This window comes from Scyliorhinus canicula, chromosome 27, assembly GCF_902713615.1.
Source record: "Scyliorhinus canicula chromosome 27, sScyCan1.1, whole genome shotgun sequence".
In the NCBI taxonomy this organism is placed as follows: domain Eukaryota; kingdom Metazoa; phylum Chordata; class Chondrichthyes; order Carcharhiniformes; family Scyliorhinidae; genus Scyliorhinus; species Scyliorhinus canicula.
The window spans coordinates 6,579,479-6,598,152 of record NC_052172.1 but is presented as its reverse complement, the minus strand read 5'-3'; the positions used below and the strand labels follow the sequence as shown (position 1 = coordinate 6,598,152).

The 18,674-nt window shown below is 47.0% G+C and overlaps 1 protein-coding gene across 1 annotated transcript in view; it reads left to right on the top strand.

Moving 5' to 3' along the window:
- LOC119957847 (complement C1s subcomponent-like) overlaps positions 1–18,674 on the top strand; it is a 70,736-nt gene that overhangs the window by 33,432 nt on the left and 18,630 nt on the right. Inside the window, exons 5-8 of the mRNA XM_038785998.1 lie at positions 3,398–3,594; positions 4,597–4,744; positions 5,381–5,493; positions 12,372–12,459. Of these exons, the coding sequence (XP_038641926.1) occupies positions 3,398–3,594; positions 4,597–4,744; positions 5,381–5,493; positions 12,372–12,459 (546 nt within the window). The remainder of the gene's footprint in view (positions 1–3,397; positions 3,595–4,596; positions 4,745–5,380; positions 5,494–12,371; positions 12,460–18,674) is intronic.

The window sequence follows — 18,674 nt, the reverse complement described above, 5'->3', positions numbered from 1 at the left end:
AGGACATTAAGGCCAGTTGAATCCTTGCAGACACATTGCGAAAGCAAATCAGTCAATCGCACTCCCCAGGTCTTCTGTGGCCTCAAAATTCTTCATTCTTGAATAATTGCAATAGTCTAATAATCATCTTTTTTAGTGTCACAAGTAGGCTTACATTAACACTGCAATGAAGTTACTGTGAAAATCCTCCAATCGCCACATTCTGGCGCCTGTTCGGGTACACAGAGGGAGAATTCAGAATGTCCAATTCACTCAACAACCATGTCTTTCGGGGCATGTGGGAGGAAACCAGAGCACCCGGAGGAAACAAACGCAGACACGGGGGAGAACATGCAGACTCCACACAGACAGTGACCGAAGCCGGGAATCGAACCCGGGACCCTGGAACTCTGGAGAACAGTGCTACCATGCCACCCACAATGCGCTTTACAACAGAAAATCTCAATGCGCTTTACAACAAAAATGTCCTTCAAGAGCAACGCAGTCAGCACATCAGCAATGTCTCCTTTGGTGAGCCACGGAGGTTGTGGGTCTGGTCCCACGCCAGAGAAATGAGCCCAGGACACTAGGTTGCCTCTCGCTGCGCAGTGCTTCCTCGGTGCTGCGCTCTCTGTCAGGTGTGACTTTAAATCAAGGCCTGTCGTGGGTGAATAGGGAAGATCCCATGGCCTCAAGTTCAAACAAAGGAAAACAGGAGAGGGTGGTTTCCCCCTGGAGTCTTGGCCGATATTTACCCCCTAATTAACATCATAACAAATAATAATACGGTATCTGCGATGAGAACATGGGATCTTGCTGTGCACAGGCTGGCTGCTGCGTTCCTCTAGTTACAAGAGTGGGGGTGTCAATTACAAGGGGTCACGACTTCAAGGTAAAAGGGGGAAAGCTTAAGGGAGATGTGCGTGGAAAGTTTTTTACGCACAGGGTGGTGGGTGCCTGAAACACTTTGCCAGCGGAGGTGGTAGAGGCGGGCACGATAGCATCATTTAAGATGCATCTAGACAGATATATGAATGGGCGGGGAACAGAGGGAAGTAGATCCTTGGAAAATAGGCGACAGGTTTAGATAAAGGATCTGGATCGGCTCAGGCTGGGAGGGCCGAAGGGCCTGTTCCTGTGCTGTAATTTTCCTTGTTATTTCTTTGTTCAGTAGTGACCACTCCAAAGTTCTATTGTCTGGCGAGAATTTCCAGAAGTCGTAAGGTGGCGAAAGGCACAGGTTTTCCTTGCTCTGAGTTTGGCTAACTTGGCAGCGAAACAGGGTTAGGGTGAAGTCAGGAATGGGGGGCAGGGATTCCTTCTTTTTCCAACCCTTTTTGTGATAGTAACTGTTTTTTCTTTTAATTTAAAAGAACCCATGTGCCAATTCAAGTCATGTATTAAACACTGGTAAGTGAGATTAGGGGTAGGTAATATCAGTGAAGACTCGATGGACCGAATGGCCTTTTCCGCGCTGCAGCTATTCTTCTTTCTTTCCTGGGGTCGGATTTGAACTTGGAGGTTGTGGCTCAGAGGCAGGGACAATTCCCACTGCACCACAAGACCCCTAAAAGCAATAATAATGGCCGGGGTTCTCTCCTCCCACAGCCATTCACACGGCGCGTGATTCCCTCTTCCCACCATTTGTCAATGGGATGTCCCATTGAAGCCATCCCACTCTGCCGGGAAATCCATGGCCTGGGGTGCGCTGCCGGCGGGAAAAGAGAAATCCCAACGGCCAGAGAATTCCGGCCATTATCCTATAATACCCTGCATCACGGCAAAGGAATTATAGCCCACATAACCCCCTAGAATATACCTGCCTGATAGTTCAAGGTGCTGAGATTAATATGCTATTAAACCCAGAAAAACATAAGACCTAGGAGCAGGAGTGGGTAATTCAGCCCCTCAATCCCGTCCACCATTCAATACGATCAAGGCTGATCGCCTCTCAGCCTCATTTCCACTTTCCTGCCCGTTCTCCATTACCCTTCGACCCTTTACTGATTAGAAATCTGCCCATCGCCTCCTTAAATTTTCCCAATGTCCCAGTTGTGGGTAGCACAGTGGCACAATGGTTGGCACTGCTGCCTCACAGTGCCAGGGACCTTGGTTCAATTCTGATCTTAGGTGACAGTGTGGAGTTTGCATGTTCTCCCCATGCTTGCGTGGGGTTCCTCTGGGTGCTCCGGTTTCCTCCCAGTCCAAAGGTGTGCAGGAGTCCAAAAGCTTAGGTGGGGTTACTGAGTTACGGGGATAGGGTGGAGATGTGGCTTATGTAGGCTGCTTTTTCAAAGAGCCGCTGTCGACTTGATGGGCCTAATGATCTCTTTCTGCACTGTAAATTCTATGACTGTCTGTGTGGAATTACACATTCTCCCCGTGTCTGCATGAACTGCCTCCGGGTGCTCCGGTTTCCTCCCACATTCCAAAGGTGTGCGGGTTAGCTGGACTGGTCTTGTTAAATTGCCCCTTGGTGTACAGTGGTTAGTTGGGGTTAAGGAGATAAGGTGGGGTAGGGTGCTCTTTCAGCGGGCCGGTGCAGACCTGATGGGCTGAATGGCCTCCTTCTGCACTGTGGTGGTTCTATGATTCTATTTTATGATTCATCCACCGCACTCTGTGGTAGTGAGTTCCACAGGTTCGCAAACCTCTGGGAGAATACCTCCACATCTCGGTTTTAAATCTGCTGCCCCTCACCCTAAAAGTACTCTCGTTCTAGATTGCACCACAATCATAGAATCATATCATAGAATTTACAGTGCAGAAGGAGGTTATTCGGCCCATCGAGTCTGCCCTACTTAAGCTCACGCCTCCACCCTACAAGAGGCAAGATCTGCTCTGTTTACCATATCCATACATTACATCATCTCATACACCTCAAATTGATCTCCTCTCATTCTACTAACCTCGACAGAGCATGAGCCTAAACTGCTCAATCTCTCTTCATACGACAAACCGTGTGTGGTAAATATATCAATTCCAGACAGTAAACAGGGTGTACAATGGTAACCAGCTTCGATATAGCAATAAGAGGACATTGATTCAGGGCAGCACGGTAGCACAGTGGTTGGAACAGTTGCTTCACAGATCCAGGTTCGATTCCCTGCTGGGTCACTGCCTGTGCGGAGTCTGCACGTTCTCCCCGTGTCTGCGTGGGTTCCCTCCGGGTGCTTCGGTTTTCTCACACAGTACAAAGATGTGCGGGTTAGGTGGATTGGCCTTGATAAATTGCCCTTAGTGCCCATAAAGGTTAAGTGGGGTTACTGGGTTATGGGGATAGGGTGGGGGCTTGGGTGGGGTGCTCTTTCCAAGGACCGGTGCAGACTCGATGGGCCGAATGACCTCCTTTAGCACTGTAAATTCTATGATCAGAGCTGTCAGTCTGAGACCCAGTCTGTATTTTTTTCACCCCTAGTGAATTGCAGCGGCGAAGTGTCCACCAGCTTCAAGGGCATGATCACCAGCCCCAACTATCCTGAACCTTATGCGGAGAACTCTCAGTGTCAGTACAGAATTGAGATTGAGCAAGGCTTCGAGGTGATCCTGGGATTCGCAAAGGATTTTGAGGTGGAAGGGGATCCTTCAGTGGGTTGCATAACTGATGTCTTAAAGGTATGGCCCTCTTTAAAATGGTCCCTTTATCCCTACAGCAAGTCCCTTAAGACATGATAATAATCTTTATTATTCTGACAAGTAGGCTTACCTTAACACTGCAATGAAGTACCATGAAAATCCCCGAGTCGCACATTCCGGCGCCTGTTAGGGTACACCGAGGGAGAATTCAGAATGTCCAATTCACCAAACAGCATGTTTTTTGAGACTTGTGGGAAGAAACTGGCGCAACCGGAGGAAACCCACGCAGACACGGGGAGAACGTGTAGACTCTGCACAGACAGTGACCCAATCCAGGACTCGAACCTGGGACCCTGGCGCTGTGAAGCAACAGTACTAACCATTGTATTGAGTCCCACTCCAGCCTGTTAAACACAGCAGGAAGAGGACATTCAGCCCTTCTCCAGCCCATTGCACAGACTGCTAACCTCTCGTGGTCAATGCCACTGGAGAGAACTTGATCTTAAGCATTCTTTCAGTTACTCTCTCTCTATTTCTCTCTCTTTCTCTCGCTCTCTCCCTCTCCCTCTCACTCTCTCTCTCTCTATTTCTCTCTCTCTCTTCCTCTCTCTCCCTCTCTATCTCTCTCTCTCTCTCTCTCTTGCTCTCTCTCTCACTCTCTCTCTCTCTATTTCTCTCTCTCCCTCTCCCCCCCTCTCTGGCTCTCTCTCTCTTTCTCTCCTCACAGGTGAAACGAATATTAACCATCAATTTTCCAATGGTTCCAGGGTTCGGCAATGACAGTTACGTGGGAGATTGAAACAGCTGGAATTAGTCCCCTTTAGAAATGAGAAAGCGAGGAGGGGATTGGTTCGAGGCATTCATAATTGTGAAAGGTTTAGACAAATAAATTATAGAAAAACCTTTGCTGGACGAGATGCCAAAGCAGAGGGAGTGGGACAAACTGGATTGCTCTAGTACAGATGTGATGGGCTGAGTGGCCTCCTCCAGCATCGGACTTTTCCATAATTCTGTAACCAATGCGGATTCTCCTGATTCCAGGTCACATCTGGAGGAAGGGTATATGGCCCTTTCTGTGGAGACCAAGCACCAGTTATAAAAGGACATTTGTCCAATGTGGTGGAAATAATTTTCAACACGGATGGACACGGGGAGAGGAAAGGCTGGAAGATCACTTACAAATCAACCGGTAATACTCAGGATTTGCTGAAACCACCTTGCTTTCTACTTTTCCCAGTGGCTTACCTTCTCCAGGGTTTCTCTAGGCTGGTAATAATCTAAATGTTGCTCATACTCTATATGCTGCTAATACTCTGTATGATGCTAATACTCTATATGATGCTCGTACACAATATGTTGCTAATAATCTACATGCTCAGTACTGACTCTCCGACAGCGCAGCACTCCCTCAATGCTGGCAGATTCCCTCGTTAACGCTGGGAATGTCAGCCTAGATTATGAGCCAAACTCTCTGGTGTGGGACATGAACCCCCGACGTCATGACTCTTAAATGAGAGTTTTACCCTTTGAACCACAGCGGATACTTGGCACCAACACAGAGAAATGTGGTAAGCAGAGTTGAGCTGTGAAAACGTTTGCCAAAAGTGTTAATAATCTTAAATTATTGAGGGGAAGTGTAATAGAGTTCAACCTTTAAAGGGGGAACTGTTTAAATATTTCAAGGGAAAAGACTATAGGGAGAGGGACCATTGTCTGTCAGAGACATCCCGGACTGACCGGCCTCACCTGGACTGTCTTGCTCTGTGGAAATGTTGTTTGTGGTCTATCGGAGACTAGCAAGGTATTCTGTGTGTTTTGCCTGCAGCTAAACAATGTCCTACCGATATCTTGGAGCACAGCATTATTCAGCCAAAGAAAGTGGAATATGATTATAAAGATTCTGTGCGACTGCACTGTGAGAGTGGGTTTGAACTCTACGTAAGTTATCACCCATTAGATTGTGTGTTCCATTGAAGAAAGTCCATGAACATTCGGTCCCATTTTGATTCTGGCCAAGTGGGTTGTAATTTTTAATGTCGACGGTTTCTGCCCTGATTTATAAGGTTGGGGGTTTGATTCCCACACCAGAGTGAAAGAGTCTAACCCAAAATGTTAGTGCAGGATTGAATAAAGAACTCTGCACTGTCGGAGGTTCAGTCTTTCATTAAACCGGGACCCTTTCAGGGAGCAGTAAGGCTGTCGCGACCACTATTTTTTTTTTTTTATAAATGTTTTTATTCAGTTTTCATATTTTATATTGAACAAATTACAAATTGTTAGGAGAGAAAAAGAACAAAAAAAAACAAACAAACACGCAAAAATTAACATACATATTTACAGGTAGGCATCTTCGTAGTAGTAACTGCGCCCGCCCCCCCCCCCCCCCTCAACATGTTTATTTAGTTTGGTTTTGGGCCTTAGCTAGCCATCGAACCCCCGTACCGAACCTGTAGCCCCCCCCCCCTCCCGCTACCTTCCCCCGACTATTCTTCCTCTTGTACATTGGCCACAAATAGGTCCCGGAACAGTTGCATGAATGGCTCCCACGTTCTGTGGAAGCCGTCGTCCGACCCTCGGATGGCAAATTTGATTTTCTCCATTTGGAGAGATTCCGAGAGGTCGGACAGCCAGTCCGCAGCTCTGGGCGGTGCTGCTGACCGCCAGCCAAACAGGATTCTACGGCGGGCGATCAGGGAGGCAAAGGCAAGGGCGTCCGCCCTCCTCCCCAGGAATAGATCTGGCTGTTCTGAAACCCCGAAGACCGCCACTATCGGGCATGGCTCCACCCTCACTCCCACCACTTTGGACATAACCTCGAAGAAGGCTGTCCAGTACTCCACGAGTCTGGGGCAAGACCAGAACATGTGGGCGTGGTTGGCCGGGCCTCTTTGGCACCGTTCACATCTGTCTTCCACCTCCGGGAAGAACCTACTCATACGGGTTCTTGTTAAGTGGGCTCTATGTACCACTTTTAGTTGCGTCAGGCTGAGCCTTGCGCACGTGGAGGTGGAGTTGACCCTATGCAGTGCTTCGCTCCAGAGTCCCCACCCTATCTCCATCCCCAGGTCGTCCTCCCATTTCCTTCTTGTTGCGTCCAGTACGGTGTTGTCCCTATCTACCAGTCGGTCATACATGTCACTACAGTTCCCTTTCTCTAGGATACTTGCGTCCAGTAGGTCTTCCAGTAGTGTCTGTCGTGGCGGTTGTGGGTACGTCCTTGTCTCCTTTCGTAGGACGTTTTTGAGCTGCAGGTACCGTAGCTCGTTCCCCCCAGCTAGCTGAAATTTCTCTGTCAGTTCGTCCAGTGTTGCGATCCTGTCGTCCGTGTATAGGTCCCTGACTGTCAGTGTCCCCCCGTCCTGCCTCCACCTTTTGAAGGTGGCGTCAGTCAGTGCTGGTGTGAACCTATGGTTGTTGCAGATGGGAGCCCTGTTCGACATTTTGGTCAGGCCAAGTTGCTGCCGCAGTTGGTTCCAGGATTGGAGGGTGGCTGTCACCACTGGGCTGCTGGAGTGTTTTTTGGGTGGGGATGGGAGTGCTGCCGTGGCGAGGGCCCGGAGGGAGGTTCCCATGCAGGAGGCCTCCTCCGCACGCACCCACTCAGCCTCTGGCTCCTGGATCCATCCCCTTACTCGCTCGGCTGTTGCTGCCCAGTGGTAGAATTGTAGATTCGGGAGGGCTAGCCCTCCCCTGGTTTTTGTTTTTTGTAAGACCTTCTTTGGGATCCTAGCATTTTTACCCCCCCATACGAACGCCATGATGAGTTTGTCCAGCGCTTTGAAAAAGGCCTTGGGGATGTAGATCGGAATGGATCTAAACAGGAAGAGGAACCTGGGCAGTACGTTCATTTTGATCGTCTGAACTCTCCCCGCGAGGGAGAGCGGGAGTGTGTTCCATCTTTGCAGGTCCTTTTTAACTTCCTCCGTCAGGCTGGTGAGGTTCCATTTGTGGATCCCTTTCCAGTCATGGGCTATTTGGATCCCCAGGTAGCGGAATTTATGTCGGGCTTGATTGAACGGCAGCCCCTTTAGTGCTGCCCCCCCCCCCCCCCTTGCGGGTGTACTGGGAAGATCTCACTTTTGCTCATGTTGAGTTTGTAGCCCGAGAAGGCTCCAAACTCTTTCAGGAGCGCGATGATTCCGTCCATGCTGCTTTGTGGGTCCGAGATATAGAGGAGCAGATCATCCGCATAGAGTGAGACTCTGTGCTCTCTACCTCCCCTTCGGATCCCCCTCCAATTTTTTGCTGCCCTGAGCGCGATTGCTAGCGGTTCAATTGCTAGTGCGAACAGCAGCGGGGACAGTGGGCATCCTTGTCTGGTGCCCCTGTGCAGCTGGAAGTATTGGGAGTTGGTATTGTTGGTCTGTACACTCGCCATGGGAGCGTTGTACAGGAGCTTTACCCAAGCGGTGAACCCTGTTCCAAGCCCGAACCGCTCCAGTACCTCTATGAGGTATTTCCACTCGACTCTGTCGAAGGCCTTTTCTGCGTCCAGGGAGACGATCACCTCTTGTGTTCTCTCCCCGGAGGGGGTCATTATCACGTTCAGCAGGCGCCTGATGTTCGCGGTAAGCTGTCTACCTTTGACAAAGCCCGTCTGGTCCTCTGTGACCACCTCAGGTACACAGTCTTCTAGCCTCTTGGCTAGGATTTTGGCCAGTATTTTGGCGTCTGCATTCAGCAGAGATATGGGTCTGTATGACCCACATTCCGTTGGGTCTTTGTCTTTCTTAGGTATCAGCGAGATTGAGGCCTGTGCTAACGTGGGTGGCAACGTGCCCCTAGCTAGCGAGTCTGTGAACATCTCCCGCAGGTGCGGGGCCAGCGCTGTCGCAAATTTTTTGTAGAAGTCCGCCGGGAATCCGTCCGGTCCCGGCGCCTTCCCCGCCTGCATGGAGCTAATGCTGTCCATGATCTCTCCCAGTGCTAGTGGTGCTTCCAGATCCCGTTTTCTGCCCTCTCCCACAACTGGTATGTCCAGTCCGTCAAGAAACCGGTTCATCCCAGCCTTCCCCGTTGGGGGCTCTGAGGTGTACAGCTGCGACCACTATTTTGAAGAAAAGCAGGGGAGTTACCCCCAGTGTCTTGGCCAACATTTGTCCCTCAGTTAGCATCTTGAATAAAAAGTGGCCATTTAAGCTTGCAGGAGTTTTCTCCATGTAATTTGCTTATCACCTTTCCTATATTGGACAGTAAGAAGTCTTACAACACCAGGTTAAAGTCCAACAGGTTTGTTTCAAACACGAGCTTTCGGAGCACGGCTCCTTCTTCAGGTGAATGGCTCCTTTCGGGATCTTGTCTGCTTTTTTGCATCTTTGTAGAAACTGAATGTCAGTGTCTATATGCGCGATCTTCCTGGAGATCCTCTCCACTTTGAGCCGGCAGTTTGCGGTGTCAATGGTAGCCATGATGTGGAGATGCCGGCGTTGGACTGGGGTGAGCACAGTAAGAAGTCTTACAACACCAGGTTAAAGTCCAACAGGTTTGTTTCAAACACGAGCTTTCGGAGCACGGCTCCTTCTTCAGGTGAATGGCTCCTTTCGGGATCTTGTCTGCTTTTTTGCATCTTTGTAGAAACTGAATGGCTACCTGAAGAAGGAGCCGTGCTCCGAAAGCTCGTGTTTGAAACAAACCTGTTGGACTTTAACCTGGTGTTGTAAGACTTCTTACTGTGCTCACCCCAGTCCAACGCCGGCATCTCCACATCATTCCTATATTGGAATAGTGCTGTCACTTCATTGGCGATAAACCACTTTTGATGTCCTCAGGTGTTGAAAGGCGCTATATAAATAAAAATATTTCGTTATTTCAGATAATGACCTAGACTTGGGTGCAGAGAACACAATTTCAAAGCTTTCAAACTTGTGCAATTATACAGGGCTTTGGTGAGGCCACACAGGAATAGTGTGTGCAGTTTTGGTCTCCATATCTGAGGAAGGATGTTCTTGCTCTAGAGGGAGTGCAGCAAAGGTTTACCAGACTGATTCCTGGACTGGCAGGACTGGTGTCTGAGGAGAGATGAATTGAATGGATTGTATCACTGGAGTTCAGAGGATTGAGGGGGATCTCATAGAAACTTATCAAACTCTAACAGGACGAGACTGGATAGATGCAGGAAGGATGTTCCCGATGGTGGGTGTGTCCATAACCGGGGGTCACAGTCGGAGGATACAGGGTAGACCATTTAGGACAGTGATGAGGAGAAATTCCTTCACCCAGAGAGTGGTCGGTCTGTGGAATTCGTTACCACAGGAAATAGTTGAGGCCAAAATATTGGATGTTTTCAAGAAGCAGTTAGATACAGCTCTTAGGGCAAACGGAATCAGAGGATATGGGGGGAAGGTGGGTACAGACTACAGTATTGAGTTGGATGATCAGCCATGATCACAATGAATGGCAGAGTCGGCTTGAAGGGCTGAATGGTCTGCTCCTGCTATAAACAAAATGGTACAATTTTAAATGGGAACCAATTTTCAAGTTAATTACAGAAAGGTGCAGGTATTGTACAGTGGCCATAATGGGGGACTTTAATTATCCAAATAAGGATTGGGGTAGTGAAAGCCTAAAAGACAGAGAAGGATAAAGGTTCCTAAAGTGTGTCCGGGTGAAGATTCTGCAGTGATCTATTCCCAGTCCAATGAGAGGGACGTCACATTTAGACCTGGTTCCTGGGGGGATGAGGTGGGCCAAGTACATCACATATCAAAAGGGAACAGTGATCATTGTCTCATGAGGTTTCGGTTGGCTATAGAAAAGAACAAGGAACAGATTTGGAATAAATAACTGTGGAAAAAGGGAACTATAATGGAGTAAGAATGGATCTGGTTCAGATAAATTAGAATTTGAAGTTGGCAGGTTAGCTTGTAACAGACGAATTGGCTGCTTTAAAGAAATGAGAATTCAGCAGCCACCAAAGTACATCCTCAGGAAGGGAAAGGCAAACAATTCTAGAGCTCCTTGGATAACAAAACAGATCTGGATAAAGCTGTGTTTATGACACATGGATAATATAGAAACTGTAGCAAGGAATTGATAAGCAAATAACAGAAGTACAGAGAGAGTATGAGAAGAGGCTGGTAGCTAAAATAAAAGGGAATTCAAAAGACTTCTGTCGGCACGTAAAAAGGCTGATAAGAGGAGGATTGGGATGATTCGGAACCAAAAAGGAGGCAGGGGATTGGCTGAGATGTTAAATGTCTTTACCAAGGAAGAAGATACATGGTGAAAGAGAGAGAAGTTCAGACACTTAAATGATTTAAAATTGGTAAGGAGGAGAAATGGAAGAGGATGTCGGTACTTTAGAGATGATTTGGGGAGACGGTGGCATAGTCGGTGGTATTATCGCTGGACTAGTAATCCAGAGACCCAGGATAATGATCTCGAGACCCGGGTTCAAATCCCACCATGGCAGCTGATGGAATTTAAACTCAATAAAAATCTGGATTTAAAAGTCTAACGGTGACCATGAAACCATTGTCGATTGTTATAAAAACCAATCAGGACTAATGTCCTTTAGGGAAGGAAATCTACAGTCCTTACCTGGTCTGGCCTACATGTGGCTCCAGACCCACAGCAATGTGGTTGACTCTTAACTGCCCTCTCAAGGGCAATTAGGCGTGGGCAATAAATATTTGCACAGCCAACAACGCCCACGTCCCATGAACAAATGAAAAACAAGAATTAGACACCAAGACTGCAATAAATCCATCTAAGGATACTGAGGGAAATTAGGATGAAAACTACAGAGTCTTGACCATAATTTCCCACTCGGAATAGTATCAGAGGACTGGAGAAATGCAAATGTTACACCCTTGTTTAGGAATGGGTGTAAGGGTAAACTCAACAACTGCAAACCAGTCCGTTTGACCTCAATGCTGGGGGAACTTCTAGAAATGATAATTAGAGGCAAAATTAATGTTCCCTTAGGAAACTACGGGTTAATTTGTTGAGGGCAAATTGTGTTCAACCAATTTGCTGGATTTTCTTTGAAGAGGTATCAGAGAGGGTCGATGAGGATGATTTTTTAAAAATAAATTTATCCAATTAATTTTTTCCAATTAAGGGGCAATTTAACGCGGCCAATCCATCTAATCCTGCACATCTTTGGGTTGTGGGGGCAAAACCCACTCAAACACAGGGAGAATGTGCAAACTCCACACGGACAGTGACTCAAAGCCAGGATCGAACCTGGAACCTCAGCAACGTGAGGCTGCAGGGCTAACCCACTGCACCACCGTGCTGCCGATGGGAGTGATATTGTCGATGTGGCATGCCTATACATCCAAAACACATTTCATTCAGTACCACACAACAGACTTGTGAGCAAATTTCGAACTCACTGAATAAAAGGGATAGTAGAAACACAGATACGAGATTGGCCGAGTGACAGGAAAGATAGAGGTTAAAAATTGATTCTTTTGTTTCAGTTTGGAGGAAGGTCTGCAGCAGACTTCCCAAGGTTGGTGTGGATCTGGAGTCACGTGTAGGCCAGACTGAGTAAGGATGGCAGATTTCCTTCCTCAAAGGACATTAGTGTAAAGATGTACTGGATAATCACAACAATTAGTGAACCAGAATGGGTTTTTGTTAACGACAGTTGATAGTTTCATGGCCCTCGATTTTGAGACTAGGTTTATATTCCTGATTTAATTTAATTGAATTGAAATTCCACCAGTTCCCATGTCACTCATTCACCCTGCTCTCTGTCTCCCCCCGTTGGTGATGTCACAGAACCACAGCTAATGGCTCACTCTTGAGAACTCGCATCAGGTTTCTATGATCTGCTATAATATGGTTTCCTAAACTTAACCTTGCAGGATACACAAGAAAGTCAGTACATTGACTATGCCATGGTGCATTGCCAGAAGGATGGGACCTGGAACAGTATCCCGTACTCCTGTGTGCGTAAGTATCCCGATAGGTGGGGGTAGAATAGGTCTCTCTATTTGTCATTTCCCCTCAATACTGGCTCCCCCAACGTTACCTATTGAGTAAACTACTGTTCACGTAGGAACAGGAGTCAGTCAAACACCTTCTCAAATTTGTTGATAAAAGTGACTTATTCCTGATGCTGGAATCTGAAACAAAAAGAGAAAACACTGGGCAATTTCAACGGACAGCATCTGTGGAGAGAGAAGGCATCTAACTATTGAGTCTGGGTGACTCTTTTTCAAAGTTGACAGTCATCCAGACTCAAAAGGTTACCTCCCTTCTCTCTCCACAGATATTGTCAGACCTGTTCAGATTGTCCAGATATTTTCTCTTTTTACCTCAAATATGTCCTTGCTTTCAATTAAGTTGTGGCCCACCTTGCCTAACATCACCTGATGGGGCACAGTGTTCAATATTTTGGTCTGATTTACAATTCTGCGATGTGTTTGTATTCAGGAGCACTTGTCATTTTTTGAAGAAACAAAGGTAGATTAGCTGTCTTTCCCGCTAACACTGGGATCAGAGCAGCTCTCTGTTAACAGAGGGTGGGATCAGTACAGTCATGAGAAATGATCTTGGCCCAAAGATGAAAATGTAGAATTTGCTTGGATGGAACTAAGAAATAGCAAGGGAAAAACCCTCCAAGAGAAGACTGAGGGGTGACCTGATTGAGGTGTACAAGATTATGAGGGGCATGGGCAGGGTGGATAGGGAGCAGCTGTTCCCCTTCGTTGAAGGACCAACAAAGAACAAAGATCAAAGAAAATTGCAGCACAGGAACAGGCCCTTCGGCCCTCCCAGCCTGCGTCGATCCAGATCCTTTATTTAAACCTGTCTCCTATTTTCCAACGTCTGCTTCCCGCTGTTCCCGCCAGTTCATATACCTGTCCAGATGCATCTTAAATGATGCTATCGTGCCCGCCTCTACTACCTCCGCTGGTAAAGCATTCCAGACACCCACCACCCTCTGCGTAAAAAGCTTTCCACGCACATCTCCCTTAAACTTTCCCCCTCTCACCTTGAAATCGTGACCCCATGTAACTGACACCCCCACTCTTGGGAACAGCTTGTTGCTATCCACCCTGTCCATACCTCTCATAATTTTGTAGACCTCAATCAGGTCCCCACTCAACCTCCGTCTTTTCAATGAAAGCAATCCTAATCTACTCAACCTTTCTTCATAGCTAGCACCCTCCTTACCAGGCAACATTCTGGTGAACCTCCTCTGCACCCTCTCCAAAGCATCCACATCCTTCTGGAAATGTGGCGACCAGAACTGCACGCAGTATTCCAAATGTGGCCGAACCAAAGTCCAATACAACTGTAACATGACCTGCCAACTCTTGTACTCAATACCCCTTCCGATGAAGGCAAGCATGCTGTATGCCTTCTTGACCACTCTATCCACCTACGTTGCCGCCTTCAGAGTACAATGGACCTGAACTCCCAGATCTCTCTGTACATCAATTTTCCCCAAGACCCTTCCATTGACCATGTAGTCCGCTCTTGAATTTGATCTTCCAAAATGCATCACCTCGCATTTGCCTGGATTGAACTCCATCTGCCATTTCTCTGCCCAACTCTCCAATCTATCTATATTTTGTTGTATTCTCTGACAGCCCTCCTCGCTATCTGCAACTCCACCAATCTTAGTATCATCTACAAACTTGGTAATCAGACCACCTATACCTTCCTCCAGGTAATTGATGTAGATCACAAACAACAGTGGTCCGAGCACGGATCCCTGTGGAACACCACTAGTCACCCTTCTCCATTTTGAGACACTCCCTTCCACCACTACTCTCTGTCTCCTGTTGCCCAGCCAGTTCTTTATCCATCTAGCTAGTACACCCTGAACCCCATACGATTTCAATTTTTCCATCAACCTGCCATGGGAAAACTTATCAAACACCTTACTAAACTCCATGTATATGACATCTACAGTCCTTCCTTCATCAATTAACTTTGTCACTTCCTCAAAGAATTCTATTAAGTTTGTAAGACATGACCTTCCCTGCACCAAACCATGCTGCCTATCACTGATAAGTCTATTTTCTTCCAGATGTGAATAGATCCTATCCCTCAGTATCTTCTCCAACAGTTTGCCTACTACTGACGTCAAGCTCACAGGTCTATAATTCCCTGGATTATCCCTGCTACCCTTCTGACACAAAGGGACAACATTATCAATTCTCCAGTCCTCCGGGACCTCACCCGTGCTCAAGGATGCTGCAAAGATATGTTAAAGCCCCAGCTATTTCAACCCTCACTTCCCTCAGTAACCTGGGATAGATCCCATCCGGTCCTGGGGACTTGTCCACCTTAATGTCTTTTAGAATATCCAAAATTTCCCCCTTCCGTATGACAACTTGACCGAGAGTATTTAAACATCCATCCCAAGCCTCAACATCTGTCTTGTCCCTCTCCTTTGTGAATACCGATGCAAAGTACTCATTAAGAATCTCACCCATTTCCTCTGAGTGCACGCATAAATTTCCTCTTTTGTCTTTGACTGGGCCAATCCTTTCTCTAGTTACCCTCTTACTCCTTACATATGAATAAAAATCTTTGGGATTTTCCTTAACCCTGTTAGCCAAAGATATTTCATGACCCCTTTAACCCTCTTTATTGCGCGTTTGAGATTCGTCCTACTTTCCCGATATTCCTCCAAACCTTCATCAGTTTTGAGTTGCCTCGATCCTATGTATGCTTCCTTTTTCACCTCAGCTAGTCTCACAATTTCACCCGTCATCCATGGTTCCCTAATCTTGCCATTTCTATCTTTCATTTTCACAGGAACATGTCTGTCCTGCACTCTAATCAAACTTTCCTTAAAAGACTCCCACATTTCAAATGTGGATTTACCCTTAAACATCTCCTCCCAATGCACATTCCCTAGCTCCTGCCGAATTTTGTTATACTCTGCCTTTCCCCAATTTAGCACTCTTCCTTTCGGACCACATTTGTCCTTGTCCATGAGTATTCTAAAACTTCCGGAATTGTGATCGCTATTCCCAAAGTAATCACCGACTGAAACATCAACCACCTGGCCGGGATCATTCCCCAATACCAGGTCCAGTATGGCCCCTTCCCGAGTTGGACTATTTACATACTGCTCTAAAAAAAACTCTCCTGGATGCTCCTTACAAACTCTGCTCCATCTACACCGCCAAAAGTACACGAATCCCATTCAATGTTGGGGAAGTTAAAATCTCCCATCACAACCACCCTATTGCTCCTACATTTTTCTATAATCTGTCTGAATATTTGTACCTCTACTTCATGCTCGCTTTTGGGAGGCCTGTAAGTCCCAACAATGTTACTGCACCTTTCCTACTTCTCAGCTCCACCCATATTGCCTCAGTGCTCGAATCCTCCATCGTGCCCTCTTTAATCACAGCTGTGATATCATCTCTGACGAGCAATGCAACTCCTCCACCCATTCTACCTCCCTCTCTAACCCTCGTGAAGGATCTATACCCTGGGATATTCAGTTGCCAGTCCTCCCCTTCCCTCAACCAAGTCTCAGTAATACCAATAACATCATATTCCCAGGTACTGATCCAAGCCCTAAGTTCATCTGCCTTACCTGCTACACTTCTCGCACTAAAACAAATGCACCTCAGACCACCTGTCCCTTTGCGTTCATCATCTCTTCCCTGTCTACTCTTCCCCTGAGTCAAAATTAGTTTATTATCTAGTACCTTACTGGCTTTAGTTGCTGCCTCTTTACTGAACTCTAACTTCCTAATCTGGTTCCCATCCCCCTGCCAGTTACAAGGGGACACAAGTTCAAGATGAGGGGCAGGAGGTTTTGGGGGGATTTTAACCAGAGACTGGTGACGGCCTGGAACGCACTGCCCTGGTGCGTGGTAGAGGCGGGTTGCCTCACATCCTTTAAAATGTACCTGGCTGAGCACGGCACGTCTTCACATTCGAGACTATGGGCCAAGTGCTGGCAAATGGGATCACGTAGGAAGTCAGGTGTTTTCCATGTGTCAATGCAGACTCCATGGGACGAAGGGTCTCCTGTGCTGTATTATTCTGTGATTGTGTGAACTAGCAACTGTAGGCAGAGTATAAATTAAGAAATAACTTGTAATAATAACTTGTGCTTGTAATAAAAGTAACACGATAATAGTGAACAACTTTAACCTTAATGTACATTAGACAGTTCAAATAGGCAAATATAGGCAGGACTGAGAAAGAGATTATACTGAGGGGTATGAGCAGCTATCGATTTAAATTAAAAGGCAGAAAGGTTATAATCCGCGGTGCTACCTAAGGCATGAGCAAAATGACATAGGAAAACGAAGATCAGAGGTGAGTGCACGGTTCAAAGATTAACGGCAGTGAAATGGATTTTAATTCCTGGGACACTGGCACCAGTACTGGGGAAAGGGGAGCTGTGCCTTTGAGATGATCTACACCTGAACTGTGCTGTGCCCACTGCGCTGCTGAATCCAGATCTGCAGACAGGACTTTATATTCGAGGAGACAAGGGCGCAATTGAACGGCCACACTGCTTCTGAAAAGCAGCTTGCTGTGGCACATGTCTGATAGAAGCCGAGACACCCCACTCCCATTGTGGGTGGGTTGACTTTTGGTAAATAGAACATAGAACATAGAACGATACAGCGCAGTACAGGCCCTTCGGCCCACGATGTTGCACCGACATGGAAAAAAACTAAAGGCAATGTAACCTACACTATGCCCTTATCATCCATATGCTTATCCAATAAACTTTTAAATACCCTCAATGTTGGCGAGTTCACTACTGTTGCAGGTAGGGCATTCCACGGCCTCACCACTCTTTGCGTAAAAAACCCACCTCTGAACTCTGTCCTATATCTATTACCCCTCAATTTAAGGCTATGTCCCCTCGTGATAGCCACCTCCATCCGCGGGAGAAGGCTCTCGCTGTTCACCCTATCTAACCCTCTGATCATTTTGTATGCCTCTATTAAGTCACCTCTTAACCTTCTTCTCTCTAACGAAAACAACCTGTTGTCCATCAGCCTTTCCTCATAAGATTTTCCCTCCATACCAAGCAACATCCTGGTAAATCTCCTCTGCACCCGTTCCAAAGCTTCCACGTCCTTCCTATAATGAGGCGACCAGAACTGTACGCAATACTCCAAATGCGGCCGTACTAGAGTTTTGTACAACTGCAACATGACCTCATGGCTCCGGAACTCAATCCCTCTACCAATAAAGGCCAACACACCATAGGCCTTCTTCACAACCCTATCAACCTGGGTGGCAACTTTCAGGGATCTATGTACATGGACACCGAGATCCATCTGCTCATCCACACTACCAAGAATTTTACCATTCGCCAAATATTCCGCATTCCTGTTATTCTTTCCAAAGTGAATCACCTCACACTTCTCTACATTAAACTCCATTTGCCACCTCTCAGCCCAGCTCTGCAGCTTATCTATGTCCCTCTGTAACCTGCAACATCCTTCCGCACTGTCTACAACTCCACCGACTTTAGTGTCGTCTGCAAATTTACTCACCCATCCTTCTGCGCCCTCCTCTAGGTCATTTATAAAAATTACAAACAGCAACGGCCCCAGAACAGCTCCTTGTGGTACGCCACTCGTAACTGACCTCCATTCTGAACATTTCCCATCAACTACCACTCTCTGTCTTCTTTCAACTAGCCAATTTCTGATCCACATCTCTAAATCACCCTCAATCCCCAGCCTCCGTATTTTCTGCAATAGCCGACCGTGGGGAACCTTATCAAACGCTTTACTGAAATCCATATACACCACATCAACTGCTCTACCCTCGTCTACCTGTTCAGTCACCTTCTCAAAGAACTCGATAAGGTTTGTGAGGCATGACCTACCCTTCACAAAACCATGCTGACTATCCCTAATCATATTATTCCTATCTATATGATTATAAATCGTATCCTTTATAATCCTCTCCAAGACTTTACCCACCACAGACGTTAGGCTCACCGGCCTATAGTTACCGGGGTTATCTCTTGACAACAGCCCCTCCACAAACCACCTTCAAATTAGGCTGACCGCACTGCACGTATGCAAATTTCCCCAGAACAGCTGATCAATAGCTCTGCTCTGCTGCCCTCTGCTGGATCTGTGTATTAGAGCGAGACAGCTAGCCTCACTTTGATATTCAGTTTCCCGAGGATTTGGGATCGATCCCCTTCC